At 41.0% G+C, this 18,483-nt stretch overlaps 3 protein-coding genes and 1 non-coding gene across 5 annotated transcripts in view; 1 reads left to right on the top strand and 3 right to left on the bottom strand.

Moving 5' to 3' along the window:
- Nucleotides 1-6,589, bottom strand: part of elf1 (E74-like ETS transcription factor 1) — a 41,120-nt gene extending 34,531 nt beyond the window's left edge. Inside the window, exon 1 of one of the 2 annotated variants that reach the window (XM_004545778.5) lies at nt 6,036-6,589. The gene's annotated coding sequence lies outside the window, so the exon portion shown is untranslated. The other variant, XM_004545777.6, reaches the window with a different exon arrangement.
- A 202-nt stretch (nt 6,590-6,791) lies between these two features.
- On the bottom strand, nt 6,792-6,863 carry trnae-uuc (transfer RNA glutamic acid (anticodon UUC)). Its single transcript has one exon. It is a non-coding gene; the product is annotated as a tRNA-Glu (tRNA).
- A 640-nt stretch (nt 6,864-7,503) lies between these two features.
- Nucleotides 7,504-11,067, top strand: ube2a (ubiquitin-conjugating enzyme E2A (RAD6 homolog)). Its single transcript, XM_012917689.5, has 6 exons — nt 7,504-7,718; nt 9,117-9,197; nt 9,299-9,324; nt 9,688-9,777; nt 9,875-9,963; nt 10,067-11,067. Exons 1-6 carry the CDS (start codon nt 7,675-7,677, stop codon nt 10,193-10,195), a joined length of 459 nt encoding a protein of 152 aa, XP_012773143.1. The 5' UTR covers nt 7,504-7,674; the 3' UTR covers nt 10,196-11,067.
- Nucleotides 11,068-11,125: 58 nt separating this feature from the next.
- Nucleotides 11,126-18,199, bottom strand: nkrf (NFKB repressing factor). Its single transcript, XM_004545775.3, has 3 exons — nt 17,828-18,199; nt 16,401-16,525; nt 11,126-14,163 (listed from the first exon to the last, which is right to left on the bottom strand). The coding sequence occupies exons 2-3, from the start codon at nt 16,489-16,491 to the stop codon at nt 11,855-11,857; spliced, it is 2,400 nt and encodes a 799-aa protein (XP_004545832.3). The 5' UTR covers nt 16,492-16,525; nt 17,828-18,199; the 3' UTR covers nt 11,126-11,854.
- Nucleotides 18,200-18,483: the final 284 nt, after the last annotated feature.

Below are 18,483 nucleotides of genomic sequence, written 5' to 3'. Positions count from 1 at the left end.
GATGTAATGAACCGTCAGAGAACCCTGTAAGTTCTGTCAGCTGTGCCTCTCCTTGTGTATGTTACATTTAATGAAAGTTGAATGAGGGGAGATCATTTGGCCTCTCTGAGCAGAGCTAAATCCAAACCACACTGGCTAAGCTGACTCATGAAAAGCGTCTGTGAAGCACTTGCTACTACAGTACCTCGTTAGCTCTAAGAGACATGAAAAATGATAGGATGAAATAGCATTATATGCCAAAGTTGCAGACAAAGCCAGTTTCTATTTTTGTGAGGAACTACTTCGTGTGGTCAAAGCTAGAACATTACAAACTAAGCCACTCCTTAATGTAATTACACATACATCAGTGATACAACATGCTACACTGTGGGTCTACAAGGACCTCAGTTGGCACCATAAAAAATATAAGTAATATGGTTAACTAATCTCATGAAGTCAACATGCTGCCAGAGCCAACAACCTACAGCAGTCATACACTGAGACTGGATTGTGTGCTCTGGCCAAATATTAAATTATGTTATTTTCTTAGCATCTGAAGGGTTTTAGTTTTCCCAGCTGCATATAAATTCATTATATTCTCTTGATTTTTTTACTTAAAAGGAACAGTAATGAAATATACTTATTTAATTTCCTGCTAGGGTTCAGATTAGAGGATCAATTTTGCTACCCGATCAATATAAAGTTAGTGCAAATAGGCTTTTAGTTTGGACTAGAAATGAACAGAGGAAGTAGTTTTGTCTTATGGCACCAAACCCCATAGTGCCTTTAAAAGGCAATAATCATTAACACCAATACACAAATATATGTGATTTTTCAATGTATGCTTTTTAATAACAAACAAATTAATCATATAAGTTTTATGATGCACCCAGATTCAAAGCTTTCCTCAGAGTAAAGCCAATAAACCCAAATAACTCTCCCCTCCCATAATTTCAGCTAGTCTGTATAAATGCTTTACAGGCCTCGTTTTTAAAAGACACGTAGCCAATGATAACAAACAACCTTTATGGGGGCACATTTAGCCCAGTTCATTAGAGTTGTTACTGTGTTATTATTAGCATAGACTTAGCCTCCCCTTTAGATAGAAAATAAAAATAAAGCTAATTTGGAGATTTATTGCCAACTTGCGGTAGAAATATTTTGACCTGGCACTTGCTAGTACTCTGTTTAGAGTTCGATCACCTTTTGCCTTCAGAGCTGCCTTAATTCTTCATGGCATATATCCAACAAGGTGCTGGAAACATTTCTCAGAGTTTGTTCCACGTTGACATGATAGCATCACACAGTTACTGTAATCCAGGATGTGAATCTCTTGTATCATAAGGTGCTCTATTAGATTGTGATCTGGTGACTGTAGAGGCCATTTGAGCACACTGAATTCATTGTCATGTTCAAGAAACTAGTTTGGGATAATCTGAGCTTTGTGCCACAGTGTGCTATCCTTTAGTCGCATAAGAAAATGGGTACACTGTAGTCATAGAGGGACGGACACGTTCACCAACAATATTCAGGCAGGCTTTAACTGATCTTCAATTTTCACTAAGTAGCCCAGAGTGTGCCAAGAAAATATTCTCCATACAATTTGACCAGTACCCCCAAGGCAGGATGCATTCATGTTGTTTACACCAAATTGCAACCCTACCATCTCAATGTTACATCAGAAATTGAGATTGATCAGTCCAGACAACACTTTTCCAATCTTCTATTTTCCAATTTGGGCTTGCTTTTTGCAAATACATGGTTATAACAAGACGTTTTCTGAGTTACTGTTGCCTTCCTATCAGTCCAATTGACCGTTCTCCCCTGACCTCTGACAAGAACAAAGCATTGTCACCTAGAGAACTTCTAGACCATCCTATCCCATCTAACACTAACAACCATGCCACATTCAAAGTCACTAAATCACTTTTCTTCCCCATTCTGATGCTCGGTTTCAACTTCAGCTGCAGATCATCTTGCCCATGTCTACATTAGGGCTGCCACAAACGATTATTTTGATAGTCGACTAGTAACCAATTATTTTTGCGATTAGTCGACTAATCAGATCATCATCCATTGGAGTAAAACGTACAGCTTATTGCACCAGCAGCATCTGCTCTTATATAACTATCATTAGCTTACAGCTTTAAGTGTTTCAGGTCTGTGCTAACTAAAAATAAAGACAAGATGATAGTTTATTAAATTTTAATGAAACTTGCAGATTGTCTCGGTGAAGTTTAATAAACTCCTTGCTATCTAAAATATAACAGGACACTGGAGTAAATTCTCGAGCATCTCACACTTCTGATGATCAGCTGTCTGCTTGAGGTTTATTCAGCTGTGTAAAAACTATAACTTTAATCTCAGCCAAACCGATTTACTCAGGAACAAATAAAATACTAAAAAAAGCCAAACAATAAAATTTTAAGTTATCTAAGTGACTCATATATCATGTTTAACCTGAGTAGCGAAAGACGGCTGTGGGTTTGAAAACGATTTGCCGGGAGTCCGGTGTTCTCACGGCTCTAGTGAGCCTAGCCCCGGCTAAGCTAGTGGGTAACAGACGTCTCCGAAAACGTCGGAGCGCTTTTGAAAGTATGCGGCGTCTTGATAAACTGAGCAGATATTTGAGGTTTACACAGCTACATTCTCGCCTGAAAATATGTTAAACGTTTATTTTATGACCCAGAAAGAATAATAAGAGTAACATTAAAACTAACTAGCTGCCACCATTGTTGGAAACTGAGCTGGGCTGCGCTATGAATTCTGGGACACAGCTTCTTCTTCTTCGGGGTTTAACGGCAGCTGGCATCCTTGTACATGCAGTGCTGCCATCTTCTGTTTCAGTCCGTTATTACACTCTTAAATCCTGCTACTTATTCCTGCGTCTTTTGTGATCTTACAAAGCTTCAAACGACGCGTCGACTATTAAATCAGTCGTCGACGATTTTGATAGTCGACGTAATCGTGACTAGTCGACTAATCGTGGCAGCCCTAGTCTACATGCCTAAATGCATGTAAATACAAACCTGAGTTTCTGCCATGTGACTGGCTGATTGGATATTTTGTGTTAACAAACAGTTAAACGGATGCACATCATGAAGTAACAAGTGAGTCTATCTATCTCTTTAGCTATGTGGTTACATTCACCTGTCTGCTACTGATGTTGACCACATGTGCACAGTATTGTTTTGGCTGAAACACAAAGGATTTGTTAGTGCCCCAATGTGCATTTTCATAATTAACAAATAAGCTAAGCATAGGTATAGGTTTTACAATGATGCTTCATGATTCAAGGAAGGAAACTTGCCTCACAGTAAAGAATGGCAGAATTCACAAAACTAACCCATCCTAACTTCCAAGTATCACAGCTAGATACTTGTATTACACAATCTAGTTGTCCTCCTTTACATGCTAAATATAGTTCTAGTCATTATCAGTGCTTTACGTCATAAAAAAAATATGCAGATCCATGAAGAAACCAAGGTCTAATGACTAGACCGAGTCACATGCTTGTGAGGCAAGCAGCATAAGAGCAGAACGAGGTTACAGGTGGAATTTCCCCTGTCTCTCCTTTCTCTCTGACGTCATGTCCAATGGCAGTGGTTCATTGCTGCTCCTGCTGCCTAGCAATCAAATGTGTCTGACAAGGTGATACTCAGGTGTCAACGGCTTGGGCTGGTTCAACAGTAGCATACAATTAAGGAACTTTGCAATCAGCAGTTCCCCTGCAAGCCTTTAACAGAAAACAGACAGACGTGGGTATTTTTCTACATGTGGAAAAAAGGGGGAAGTTCAACAGTTTTGTTTCTCTTTTCACAAGTCAGTTCCTGCATTTATGCAAGTCATTTGAGGTTTCAGCCTTCCCATATGATTGTTTGTTTAGCATATGAACATTGCCATCTTGTGGTTATTTCTAAGGCATTAATTTACACCTACAAGCAAGGATCATTGAGCAGATTTGGTGGCCATGTGAAATTGTGAGTCATTACGCAGTTATTGAGGTTGAAATTGCATGTGTGGGCACTAAAGCACCAGATAACAGAACTTCATATTAGCTCTTGATACTCAAACATCTCTGAGATTTGCAAGAAGTTTGACTTGTTTTCAAAGATTACCACATACACCAACTTGCAACCAAAAAAAGCTACTATATTCCCTTTCTGCAGCAAGGCTGCTCTGAAAGCTTATTATGAAACTGGAGTGCTGCTTTCTAAATGGGATAAGAGCTCAGTTCTTCTTTTTGTGTAGTTAAATCAATATCCAGAAGCCCATTAAGCCAGGCGGGTACATCTTGGGCAAGGAGACATATCTGATGTCTGAGGAGCCCTTCAACACTTAAAGAAACACAAGGACTCTCCATTGTTGTCCTCGGTCATCTTCAGACTCCTCAGCTGCTCAGGCTGCTGATGGTGACATCACTGTCACAAGATAAGAAGGCTAACAGGAACTGCTTTAGCCTAAACCACACAGTACTCTATCCACAGAGTGCTCAAGTCCACACAGATGAAGCCTATGCAACATTAAAGCAATGAAAAGCAGAGAGGAAAGGGGCAAAGTGTGGGCAGCAGCGTAGCAAGATGTTCCTAAAACAAGGAGCACATGTTTGAAACAAACAAGACTCCACACTGGAGTATATTTGGAAAGTCTTGTTCTGGATAATTGCTTTCAGTGGATTGAAGTTTCCAATTATCCACAAGCCTCTCTGCCAGTGTTCCCACCATGGGAAGTCTAAAGGGGAGAGGGGTGGGTGAAGGACTGGTGGGTCCAGCTGTTCCCGTCTCTAGTGGGGCCGTCAGACTAAAAGCTCTTAAATCCCCCCACCTCTTCCCTCTGCGTCACGGCCTCCTGCTCCGAAGGGCCGGCCAATCAGACGGTGTTTGTCGTTCCCATGATACAAGCATCTCAGAGCAAAAATGTAAACATCTGGCAAACATTTAGACTCACTACAGAATAGGGCTGATCAACACTTCTGTCAAGCATGCCGGATCTATATTTGTGTAAATCAGTAAACATTCATTGATCCTGCAGAGACAGAGAGACCCCTGTGAGGAAACCTCAGGGTGTTTCAGTACAACATACTTTCTCATAGCATATATTTGTATTTTATTCAAGAACATTTCAGGAAATTATGAAAATTGTACATAATTACGTAGCTGAAGTTGAAAATACACATTTAAACAGCTCTGATCTAATGTAACAGAAAGGCCAAAAAAAGACAACCAGCTCACCATGACTGCAGACATGAAAAATGACATTCATGCTTAGAAAATTATTCAAATGAGCAGTCATTTCATCTGTAATCTCACTTAATTGCAGTCAGAGATAGAAGATATGCCAATTTGAATATTGCTCTAACTGGCTAGTTATGCACAGACTCTCAATTTCCACACTTTCTAGGCCTATAGTTAGTGCAGCTGTGCAGGGGTCAAGGCTATATTTTTCATAATGGAGGACAAAATGAAAGCTCTCATCTAGTAAAACAAAAGTGGAGACAGAAAAAGTGCCTGGTACTCTTCTGTTATAGCTGATCTGAACTATTTTTCACACACTCATACAGACACACACCATCACACCATGTAGTCACATGCCAGCTGACTGACACAAAGGGGAGTCACAGAAATCTATGGAGTAGTAAAGCAAGGCAGAGCAAAGCCCTGCAGGTCGTGTGGCAGCTTCTAGTACATCATATCGGTTCAGTCGTGTTTCTTTAGAGTGCATTTAGTATATAAATGCTTACATGTGGTGACAAAACACATTATTTCCTGTATCCATAAAAAGAAAAATGTACATTAAGGCGATCTCAACGTTAGCACCCACGCTGTTAGTCACAAAAAAAAAAACAAGCAATTACTGTAAAACATGCCTTTTAAATCCCAGATGTACTTACCCCAGCAGAAGTTATCAGTACATTATATTCCCCGGCTTTGTATAGCCAGTAAGAAGCTGTTCTCTTATTTTTTAAGAAGCGGCGACGTTAGAAAAACATCCCTGGAGCGAGTTGGAGACTTTACGGTGCTACAGCTACATCATCACACAGTCACCGGTCAGCTTACCCTCCCGCTGCTTTCGTGTGCTTGCTGACACAAGGTCGAGGTTTTCTCCGGCGGGGGCTGATGCGTGGGGAATTCCTATCAGTCACATTTTCCTGGGAAATAGCTGGCCCGGCACCAAAGTTTTCCCAAAGCGTGGTAGTAGTACGCGAGTCCGAAGCAGACGGAAGCGGTTTAAGAGCTAAAAGGCGTTTTTAAAAAAGTTTCTTAGTTTAAAAAAACGGCAAAAAATGGTTCATAATTTTTATACACGTCATGAAAAATTGTCATTTGCGTGTGTCATGCGCAGCAAAGTTGGATTTTTTCAAGTTATTTACACGTTAAAAGTGAATTAATTTTACTTATACCGTTACGAAGTCGCAGGTGCGATTTTTACAGACAACCCACAGCTTCAGACACAATGTACTTAAAAATTAAGTTGAGAAAAGAGAAAATGACGGTGTTACACGCGAAACTTGGGGTTTAGTTTGAGCAGATTTTGTTCCCCTGTACTCTGTTAATATTACGACAGGCGTCATGGAGATATAAAGTGGGAACAGGCATCTTCCGGGAAAGTCCAAGCCCTTGTGAGATGAGAGCAACTGACGAAAACTCCCTGACGGGCGGGGTCGATTCCCTGGAAATATTGACCGCATGCTGTGCCAGACGTATCAAATAAGGAAAAAAATTACTGAATGGTTTTATGTATTGCTTGTATTACTGCCAATGTCAAATCATCATTAAAAGCCTAAATACTAGAATTTGAGACAAAAACAGCAGTTCCCATACCGGGAGTCGAACCCGGGCCGCCTGGGTGAAAACCAGGAATCCTAACCGCTAGACCATATGGGAAAGTCATGTCAGCCAGGAGGCAACATTACTTTTTCACTGGTTTCCAGATTGGTTGAATCATGATTGTTAGCTATTATTATCTGACCTTACAATCTTTTATGGTTTCGCGTTATACATTACACGTTTATGTTTATTTATCATTTACATATGTTTAAAGCTATCCTGTTTTGGGTTGCTGTAGCGTATTATATACAACACTTGGGAACTAGGCACCATCTAGTGGTGTTTGGAAAGTATTGTACATTAAATCTCAATGTCTTAGGCACGGGTTACACCTAAAGTAACAGAGCTAACTGGGTATGCATCGAATAGATCAGTAAATTAATAAAGTCAGTACTGAACAGGACGACAAACAGAAGATAGGCCCATTTATGAGGCGTTAGCGCGTCCTAATCAACTAATGTGGGTGCAAACATATGACGTAATTTTTGCTGGGATAGTTCAAGTGTAGAGACGGGTTCCACCAACCTACATAAAAACGCTCTAGCGATAGTAAAAACGAGCTTCAATATATTCGTACAAGTACAGGAACATCCAAAAGTTTTATTCTGTATCCACTTTTTAATTTGGCTTTATGTGATTGTACAGTTTACTAATTTCAACGCAAGCGGCGTGAGGTCTCCCTTTTGGGTATTTGGTACAGTCGTTATACTGGCGAGGGGCAGCCAAATATTTGACAAACTAGCCGCAAATCGTTTAGCTTAGCCAGCTAAGAGTTAAAATAATATACCGATTAAAAAAAGAACACGCATTTCATCACGTTTGACCCGCTTAGGTATTTGTTAACGATTTGGGTTTCCATTTAATCAAGATGTCAACTCCAGCAAGACGACGTTTAATGAGAGATTTTAAACGGTAAGCGAAAGGAAAACAACAGAGAAGTAGCTAAGGTTAGCCTCCTGCCGCTAGCTTGTTAGCGTTAGCCCAAACGGCAATCAAAACTACAACACCGCTATTAAACAACAACAATAAAATTCAGGGTCTTAAAAACACGAGATGATCATAAGTGGGTGAAGATTCGGGTAGTACTAACGAATGTTTGACTGGTAAGCTACTGATCTGTAAAGATAATTACGCCGGGGCGCTGACACCGGTGTTAGCAAGGCATCCGGGAGTAGTAACGTTCAGGTAGTGCAACTTAAGAGTCCCGGCTTATTTTAGGTGTCGTAGTACTAACTGAGACGATCACCGAACATTTAGCCTAAACTGTAAACAGCAATATTTCAATATGATTTCAGTTGGATGTGCTTCTAACTTGTAATTAAGGTTGTAGTCAAAGCGAGTAGCCAGGTGGCCCTTCAAATCCAGGTGAAACGTTTAGATAAACTGTTCATATACACACTGATCTGGGAGACCTTCTATCCGTGGGCCTTGACAGAGGGCTACCTGAACCCGAAGATCAGAAACCATCTGCTATGCAGCCACTAAAAACCTGCACAGTATGTTCCAACCACACAGTACTGGTGGTCACAAGGTCCAAAATCTAATCTCTTCTGGGCCACTGTAACACGATATTTATAGTATTTCAGCATACTTCAAGAGCGTGACTAATAGGATGAACTTGAACTGGTTAAATCAGACAGGTAGTGGTTGTAATGGCCCGTCAGATGTGTTTTTAAAAGGACTCTCTTTTTGTCTTTTGCCTCAAAACATTACTCTGAAAAGTTTTAAGTTTCTGTCTTACTGCAGGCAGAAACATTAAACATCATCATAAAAACATGGCTTAAATAAAGCCGAGTAGCTCTGTAAAATATCTCATTAAGGTAAAGCTACACAAAAGAAGAAACACAATGAAACGGAAAATAGTGGAATAATATATATATATATATAATTGCCAAGCACTAAGTGTATGTTATTGGTAAATATGTAAGGCAAGTTTGGCAAGGCAAGTTTATTTGTATAGCACAATTCAACAACAAGGTGATTCAAAGTGCTTTACAGAGACATTAGAAACAAGAACAAATAAAAAGCATGATTTAAAATTGATTAAAACAAGCAACTAACTAACTAATTAACAAACAAACAAAACAGTATATAAAATCAAAACAGATAAAATCAGAACAGATAAAATCATGTAGTGTCAGAGTCCTTTTAGGATTAATACATTAGGAGGTTCATTTTCAGTTTTAAATACTTAACTCGCCTGCCCTAATGACCAGCCTAAGAGGTAATAATAGTAAAGACTTTGACAACTGACTGTTTCAGTCATTTTCTTTACCTGTGATATAACTGTGTGTCCATTTTATCTGTCAGGCTGCAAGAGGACCCTCCAGCTGGAGTTAGTGGAGCCCCATCAGAAAACAATATCATGGTATGGAATGCTGTCATTTTTGGGTAAGTTGCTCTAATAAAAGCTATATCAGACTTTTTGTGGCTGTTTTGAAAAGTGCGTTTTTGCAGGTGATTTATCCCCTTTACTGTTTCCTCTTTTGTAGACCTGAGGGAACACCTTTTGAAGATGGTAAGATGTCCATAAAGCCCTTTGCATCCACATAATGCATCTTCCCAACGCTGACCTGACATTAACTCAGCAATAAACCATGATGACTGTTAAGCATAGAGCTTTCGTAGTTGGATCATATCGATTGGTACAGTTTTGAGTATATTTTAGTGGAAGAATTTTTTTTTGTTTTTGGCCAGAAAGCAACAACTGCTTATCGTTATGCATTGATTAATGTATTTATTAATCTTAAACTTTTTAATATTTGAAAAACATTAATAACGGCAGAGAAGACACTGTCAATCACCATCAATATACATGGTACTCTATATCCAAACAATTCTGTAATTTAATTCACGTTGTGCCGTTCCTTCTCTCTCTCAGGAACCTTCAAACTTACCATTGAATTCACAGAGGAATATCCAAATAAACCTCCGACAGTGAGATTTGTCTCCAAAATGTTTCATCCAAATGGTATCTACCAACATACTGAGTTTGAGATATTTATTGATGTTAAAATAATCACGCCCTAAAGTTTTAACATTGTGTGGTCTTCAATGCTCTTTTGCAGTGTATGCAGACGGCAGCATATGCTTAGATATTCTTCAGAATCGTTGGAGTCCAACCTATGATGTGTCTTCAATCTTAACTTCAATACAGGTATCCTGCCGCCTTACAGTAATGAGTACGCAGCTCTGACTCTTACGCCATAAAATGTTATTAGAAACCTAACCCACAGGCATTCTCTGTTGTGTATTTAAAGTCTTTACTGGATGAGCCAAACCCAAACAGTCCTGCCAACAGCCAAGCAGCCCAGCTCTACCAGGAAAACAAACGGGAGTACGAGAAAAGGGTTTCTGCTATTGTTGAACAGAGTTGGCGTGACTGTTGACCCCCGTTGTCGTTGGGAGTATGAACAGTGTCCAGCCCAGAAACAAGAAAACACTGATCAAGAAAATTGACCGATCTCACCAAAATGAAATGACACATCTTAATAAAATCCTTTGGTATATTTGTCCCCCTAACTGTTGCAAAGTTTGTATGCCGTTGTGTTGTGGCATTCACTCCTGCTGAATGCTGTTGTTGGGCAATAGCGTATGTTTGGTAAAAGTTAATGTACCTTGTTATATCCGGGTTACTTGCTACATGCCCCAACGTTTTGTTTCTCTCTTCTCTCAGCCGTCACTTTTCTACCCATTTATTCATACATGAAGTAATGTGGTCGGATGATAGGGCGACAGATACTTAGATGTGCTTGCTGTGTGGTTTGCTGTGTAGATACTGGCAGTTCATATTTACAAAAAGCAAAGCTGTTCTTGGGTGTTTTGGGGCTCACTCTTCTTGGTTTTGTCTCTGCCTGTCAAAAGCCTTTAAGAGGGATTGAAAATTAACCTGGCATAGACATCTATCCCTCTAACAACTCAGCAGATGCCTTTTGGGGGTCATTTTCTCTCTCAGCTTTTCTTGTAAAGCCATGCCTTTGATTTAAAAGGAAAATAATCTAAACACAAATGTCCCTCTTCAATACAGAGAAAGGATATTTCGTACCCTGTCCAAGCACTTAACTTGGTTTCATAATGCTGACTTTTTAAAGCTGTGTAAACATTTCTATGCTATTTTACAATCTTGGAAATCAGCTGCCATGAAAAGCTGATTACACTGTTTTAAACAGGATGGTGTCCATTTTCAGATTATAAACCTTTGCACCGGTAACCCATGTAACAAACTGTACATTTTCTTGTAAATAAAAATAAATATACACCATTTGTTTGCTACTTATTTCTTAACCCGGATGAACAAAATATTTGAATTAATTTCAGCCTCTTTGATGATTCTCAGTTTTAATTTATTCAGTCATTACAGCTGTGAAAACAAGCAGACACGACTGTACTCACATAAACCAACACATCTGACATTAACAAAGATCACAGCTTACAATGTGAAGATTTTCTGCTCATGGATGCAGCTCTTGTACTTGTAAAATGATCTCCATGTTCTGAAATAGCAAACAACATTGCAGGTATTGCTGAATAGATGCCTTATTACTACAGTGGGACTGGTATGAGCACCTAGCTACAGTTTGATGTTAATGCCGTTGTAATCCTTGTCTTTGATGAGTTAACTGTCTACCAATGTTCACAAACAAGCAGTGAGAAAAGCTGCATATTCTGCCAGGTTTCTTAAATAGTCACAGAACAAAACAAAAGGTGACAAAAGCCTAAATGTGTTTTTTTTTTTAAACTGGAAAGAATTGCATTAACAGGAGCGTCATTAGGAGATGATAGCACAATGCACTGACCACAAGCTCATGTGGAAAAGCAGGAGAGACAAAAAGACAAAATCCATCCTACAGCCCCTGTTAGAGCTAAAATACAGTTCATGGCAAAGGAATGCTGAAACCACCAGAGATACCTGAAAGATTCTCATTTATTAACATGTGCTGGAAATTTGTAACATAGTACAAACACAGCAGGTACGCTTGAGTGCAGTTTGCCTTCAAGTCCAAGACGATGAATGCGTCCTTTAAAAAAAATATATACGATTTTTCCTATCATGCAAATTCGTGTGAGGTCTGAGGTTTCACAAGCTCATATCGGCCCACCTGTCCTTCCTGTAGAAGTTGACCAATGAGCTGGTCTTTGTGTACTTTGCGGCTGACGACGAGGAAGCGTTGCCATCCCTGTCCGTACGACTTGCTTCGCAGCCCGTATTTCTGGGATATCTGGTGGATCTGTTTGCGTTCGTCATTGGTGAGGTCAGTGGAGAAGCGGAGATCGTCCTGGCGGTCTGAACTGGCGTAGCTCCGAATGATGTCCTCGATGTCGCGCTTGCTGAGCTGATTTGCGGTTTTATCCGTGTCCATACCCAAACCCTCTCTCGAGAACTGTTCCTTCACTCTGATTGGCTCTGCAATTCCATCCCCGTCGCGGCCCAGACCGCCTCCTTTCCAGCCCATCTTCCGGAGCAGCTGGTTTCCAATGTTGTCTTCCTTTATCTCCTGCCTCGTGGCCTCTTCGCCTGAGCGACCCATGATCTGAGAACGTGATATGGCGTCACTGTGACCCTCCTTTCTTAAGTTGGATTTGACCACAGCCTGCGTCTGTCTCAGTGTGACTAAAGCCTCCATCGCTGCAATGTGCTTCACTATTTTCTTTGGCCCAATTCCTGCTGCGACATACTGTCCTTCTAAGTAAACTTCACACTTCCAGCGATGATCGGGCAGAACTGTAAACTTGTAGTCAGCAGTCACTTTATTAAACTGAGCGGTATCATTAATAATGCAGATTGCATTGTCAGAGTTTTCCAGGATAACCAGCTCGCTCAGCTTCTTTTTGCCACCTTGTTGCCCGAATCGTCCACCAAAATCTGACTGAATATTTCCTCTGGAGTACTGAGACTGCGGTTGACGTTGCTGCTGCATCTGCTGCTGCACCTGATGCTGCATCTGCTGCTGCATCTGATGCTGCATCTGATGCTGCATCTGCTGCTGCTGCTGTTGCGCTTGGTTCAGGCGAAGTTTTCTGACCGCCTCCTGCGCTGCTGCGTGCTTAGAGCTCTTTTTGGTGCCCATCGCCTGTGCCACCAGCTCGTCCTGCAGGAAAACGCTGCACAGCCATTTACTGCTGTTGGGCAGCAGATCAAATTTATAGTCTATCTTCATGCGATTAAAAGCTGCAGAGTTGTTCAGTATGCAGATAGCGTCGTGAGCATTGTCCAACACCACAAACTCTGTCCAGTGCTTATGCTTGTCAGGCTCGTACTGGCCCTTGGAGCTAGGTGTCGGCTTATCTTCCGGGTTGCGGAGTGCAGGCAAAAATGCTGGTGTTGGGCTGTGTAGCTGGCACACAACCATGTCATTAACTACAGTGTGTCTGAATTTACGCTGCACGACACGAACCTCGACTGGTTTCAGGAAAAGTTTTACAGCCTGCTCAGAGGCTCTGTCTCTTGCCCCGTTTTTACTTCCGGAGTATCCAGTAGCGAGATACACACCCTGGCATCTCAGTTCACAGGCGTAGCCGTCTGTCGGTACTTTCTTGTTCTTTGGTAGATCAGCCTGAGGAATATCCTTCAGGCTCACATAAATATACTCAGGGTTGGTTTTGCAGGCCTGGATGCTACGGCTCAACATGAAATTATAGTTTGGTGAGTCACTTCCAGTCATGTACATAGGGTCCCTAAAAGCAACAGCCAGTGCAGATGCTACATTGGCAATCAGCCTTTGCTTCTCATCTAATGTTGGCTGAGATATTGGAAGAGGCTGCAATGAAGAGCCCGACTGAGAAACATTAGGACTGCTCCTCCCCGGGCTATTGTAGACTCTGCTGAACAGCCTGCTCGATGACGGTCTGTCTTGATGGCTGTAGCCCAAACCCTGACGTCCCGAATCCCAGCCTCCTGATCGCCCCCCTCCCCCGTACCCATTGTACCTGGGCGGCTGAGAGTAAGAGTCTGAACTCCGAAAGTTTTGGGCTTCATATTTTGCTGTGTACTCCTGCTGTGTTTTTGCCAAGAAGTTTGACGACGACCCACGACTTCCATAACCCAACCCACTACCTGAAGAAATGTCTCTGTCTCTTTCTCTGTCCCTGTGGGAACCCCAGGAGTCAGATGTGTATGCTGGCACTCTGTCAAAAGCGGGCCTCATTGAGGAGGATCCCTGTGCTCTGCTGCTGCTATTGTACGAAAAGTGTTCAGAGTCCCTCGGACTGTACAGCTCGCTCCTCCTGCGCTCCTTATCGTTCTCCTTCTCATCAGTGTAGGTTCCTCCACTGCTCCCGCCGCTTACGAAGTGCACAGGCTCAAATCGAGGTCTGGAACCAAATTTTGTCAAAGGCATTTTTCTCATGGGCTCCTCTCCTGCAATAAAATGACACAAGTAAGCAATTAAGGAAAAACAAAAGGGACCCATATAATCACAGATGTTTACAAAAAAAGTAATAAAGACATCTTTTATAAAACAGAGAGCTAACTTATTTTTATTACAGTGGCATTTATCGTCAGGTTCATAAACATATGAAGAGGTAGTGCACAACATGTTAATGGTGTGAGGAGCTGAGCCATATTAGCTTTTCAGACTAACTGTAGTTTTGACACTCTACATTTAGCTAATGATTTCACCAAATGATTTGGCCTTTTAAAACAAATGCCAACATTTTTCATAATGGATTTTTACATGTGCATGTCAGATGTATGCTGAATAGTGCTGTGTGATCTGACTACATGTCTGTCTGCATCTTCAAAACTAAATGATAAAAATTAAAGGAAAAAAAAACCCACTAGCACCTTATTTACAGATAGTGTCATTGCAGGATATCGACATACACCTATTGCATCCCTGGTCTGTAAACAACAACAACAGCAACACAGAACTGTCTTTATACTTTCAAAATAGAGAGCTGCAATGTTGCTGAAACCTGAAGCGTTAAAACACACCTCTGACTCAGGCTTCCTCTGCTATTCCCTGGTATATGGAGACGTATATTTAATCTTTTCTGTCAGAACATAAGCTGTGTGTTCAACTGCTGAACTTTGCATTTATCTAAACAGTAGTGCTAGCAGCTGTGCAACTGTGTGTACATTTTCTTATTATTACTATTAAACACAATTAATAACAGCAGGTCCTACTGTCCTGAATTTTGGATGTGTGCGCACTTCAATGTCGATGATTGGATACAGGAACACTATGAAATTAGAGTGATCTTATTATTCAATTCATTATTGTTAGTTGTAAGAAGTCTGTAAAAGTCAGTGCTAGCTGAACCACTGAGGCTGCCACTGTAGTGCAGTGGAAAATAAACAAAAGGCTAAATTAAATTAGAGCTTAACTGTAATGTATTCAAACTAATAATAGCAAAGATAACAACCTGTAAACTGGTATTAACTCATTCACTGCCAGCCATTGGCAGTGAATGAGTTAAACCCATTGACTCATTCACTGCAATTGACGGCTATAGAGGTCAATGGCAGTGCATGAGTTAACAATGAAACATAGTTGGGATGAAGACCATGCCCAGAATGACTAGAATGAAAGAAAATACATAATTCACACAAACACATATTATATAAAATAGAGAGATGCATAAGGTATATTAAGGTTGTGTCATTGTTCAGCCAAGGAAAGCATGTGAAAAGGAAAATGTCTCCAGCTTGGGAAAGGGTGAAACTGCAGATCACCTGCAGCCCTTGGTGGATGCAAAGTAAAATATAAATAAAATATTGTAATATACTATTGCTGTTATATAAAAAAAGATAATAGCATTAATAATGAAATAATATTAATATGAAGAGGCACCTCAGTCAGTTATGATGTGAGGTGGATAATTGTTAAAAGTAGTCTGCATCAAGCTTAAGGTTTGCTCAAATTCAGTACAATGACATATGAGATGAAGAAAATAAAGAAAATATCTAAACTAATTATTATATATATATTATTAACTATTGTCAGTGCTGAGTGGTGCTTGGAAACATATCCTGATGACCTATGTGGGATTCACAATGCCACATTTGTGTCCACCTGAGTGGGTATTGGGCTATGCAGAGTGAAGGATTATGTGTGTGCAACCTACAAATTTTACTTCAGCTCTTTTGTCTCCTATGCGGCGATCTAAAGGGCCCAATAATAGCCTAAACAAGAATGGCGCACAGACCAGTTTCCCCCGGTAAATATAAACTGTGAAAACTTAGGATCTGCATGGGGCCAGTGCACAGCTATGAGAGCCCTATTATAAAGGACTGAGTAGGCTTGCACTGACAGACTGTCATGTCCATAGTGAGGCCATTTTGCTAGAGTTGGATGATGGGAAGATACAGAATAAATCTTAAATTAGTAGCAATATTACATTTATTTTACTTTCTCATCAAACGTTTTGACTGTGCATTATAGCAGCTTGGTTTGGTCTTGTTGATGAACAAAACTTGACACTGTCTTTGTTCCTGTTTTTAAGATCATGTTGCTATCAAACACAGAAAACTTGCTGTATCTGATGATCACATCCTGGGGAAAACTATGAATTTAAGTTCCGCTGATGTCCCGGAGTAACTTTGGCATGTTAAAACAGAAACAGAAAATGACAGCAACCCAGATAAACACTCACTGCCATCAGAAGAAATATGTCTCTTTTTTGCTTCAGAACTGGGACTTGGCTCAAAGGAGGGCATCTCGCCAGTGTCCGTCCCTTCTGCCATAACCAGCACCGTCCAAGTCAAATCCAGGCCATACCTGTTAATGGGGCCAAGGATTTCAGACAGATTAGGCAAATGTACGTGTTACAGTTTCAGCATAAAGAACCAGAGGTCATCTTTTTCTTGCTGCATTAAGGGGTCACCACAGTGGATCATCTACCTTCATCTCACACTATACCTGCCATCCTCCTCCGTCACAACAACCTTCTACATGTCCTCCTCCTTTCTCTTATCCTCCTGCCTGGCAGCCCCATATTTAACATCCTGTATCCAATATATCCACTATCCCACCTCTGCTCATTTTCAAGCCATCCCAGACTTGCCTCTCTAACGCTGCCTCCAAATCGCTCAGCCCAAGCTGTCCTCTGATATACTCATTTGTAATCGTGCGCATCCTGGTCCCTCCTAGTGAAAATCTTAGCATTTTCAGCACTTCCACCTCCAGCTCCGAATCCTGTCTTCCTGCCAGTTCCAGCGTCCTGAACCATACATCACAGCAGCTCTCACTACCATCTTGTAAACCTTGCCTTTCACTCTTCTTACTATCCTTCTGCCACTCATCTCTACCCTCTCCAGTCTGTCTGCACTCTTTTCTTCACCTCTCTTGTGCACTGTCCATGTGGGTGGTTGGCCTAAGTATTAAAGCTTGTTTGCTTTCACAACCTCTACTCCTTGTATCTTCACTGTCTTCTTCTCATTTACACACGTGATGCTTCTGCTGACTTTCACTTCTCATCAGTCCATACCTCCACATCCCCAAACTTTCCTCCACTCGGTCCCTAAAGATAACAATGTCATCTGTGAACACCTTATCCAGCCTGGCCTCATCTGTTAACCTGCCCACCATCACTGTAACCATGAAGGGGTTTAGAGAAGATCCCTGTCTCACTGTCCTCATACATGTCCTGCACCATTCTCACACACTTCTCTGTCACTCCTGACTTTCTCTCACAGTACCACAGCTTCTCTCCTCGCGCCCTATCACATGCTTTCTGTAGCTCCACAGACACAAATAGCTGGAGGTAACGCGTTCATTCACACTCCATGCGGTTAGCAGAGAAAACGGTCTCCCAGCAACACGTAGAGTCTAAAATACAAAATCCGTGAATGGGCAAAATGTTAAAATACCGAAATTTATATTTTAAGCCTATTATGGATGTTAAAGTGTGAGAAAACAGCTGGATTTCATGCCATCACAATCGCCTCGACATAGTGACGCAGTACACCGACAGCTTCCATCCTATGCAGGGTCCATCCCTCACAAGCAAACACGTTGGACAAGCTAAACACATTTATCAACATTTAAGTTTCTCGTTAGATATCAGTGTAGTGCTCTTACCTTAAGGTGTAGCCTTTGATCCCATCTACATGTACACTTGTCTTTTAACTGAACTGGAAACAGCGCATTTATTCTTACGATCAACCGGCAATTATTATTATCGTGCTAGCATTAGCCCGCTAACTGATTCTGTAGCTTCCAGCTAACCCAGCCCCGCATCAAAAACTTGATCACACTCTTTGATAACAGTTAAAGGATCAAAACAGACCAAAGAAGAAACCGTCTGGTAGGTCTGTTCTCTTACTAACTCTTTCCTGAAAAACTGTAGTTGAAAATGTTACAAAAAACCAGCTTGCAGCTACAGCTACCCATTCAGCTAGCAGGAAGCATCCATTTTCTGGTCCAGCTACAGCAAAATCATGGCGTCTGTCACCGCACTGCCCCAGAATGCATTGCGTTTGATTATTAGAGAGCACATGTAGCGTACAAAACAGGCTCTCGTGGTTTGTGTTTGCAGTGCTTTGCCACAGTCTTGAGCCTCCTCTCATTTCTTTGTATTTTGCTTCCAGTGATCCAGACTTTCTTGGAATTTTTATGGTGTTCAAAAGCAATAGTTCACCAGGCTGAAGAAAACATTTGATTTGTTTACATTTATTTAGTTTAATCTACAGAAGTGTCAAATGTAACATTATGACATAGGCTACCTATACTAGTAG

This window comes from Maylandia zebra, linkage group LG2 (genome assembly GCF_041146795.1).
Source record: "Maylandia zebra isolate NMK-2024a linkage group LG2, Mzebra_GT3a, whole genome shotgun sequence".
Taxonomy (NCBI): domain Eukaryota; kingdom Metazoa; phylum Chordata; class Actinopteri; order Cichliformes; family Cichlidae; genus Maylandia; species Maylandia zebra.
The sequence above is the reverse complement of the archived record's forward strand: the minus strand, read 5'-3'. Positions and strand labels throughout refer to the sequence as shown.

What these genes read in the sequence shown, in the direction of transcription:
- nkrf (XM_004545775.3), bottom strand. Translation starts at nt 16,491, where the DNA reads ATGGCAGAAGGGACGGACACTGGCGAGATGCCCTCCTTTGAGCCAAGT. An exon ending in ACATATTTCTTCTGATGGCA is followed by an intron (nt 14,164 to 16,400) that starts GTGAGTGTTTAT and finishes ATTTTATTGCAG; the next exon opens with GAGAGGAGCCCATGAGAAAA.
- ube2a (XM_012917689.5), top strand. Translation starts at nt 7,675, where the DNA reads ATGTCAACTCCAGCAAGACGACGTTTAATGAGAGATTTTAAACG. An exon ending in TTAATGAGAGATTTTAAACG is followed by an intron (nt 7,719 to 9,116) that starts GTAAGCGAAAGG and finishes TTTATCTGTCAG; the next exon opens with GCTGCAAGAGGACCCTCCAG. An exon ending in TGGAATGCTGTCATTTTTGG is followed by an intron (nt 9,198 to 9,298) that starts GTAAGTTGCTCT and finishes CCTCTTTTGTAG; the next exon opens with ACCTGAGGGAACACCTTTTG.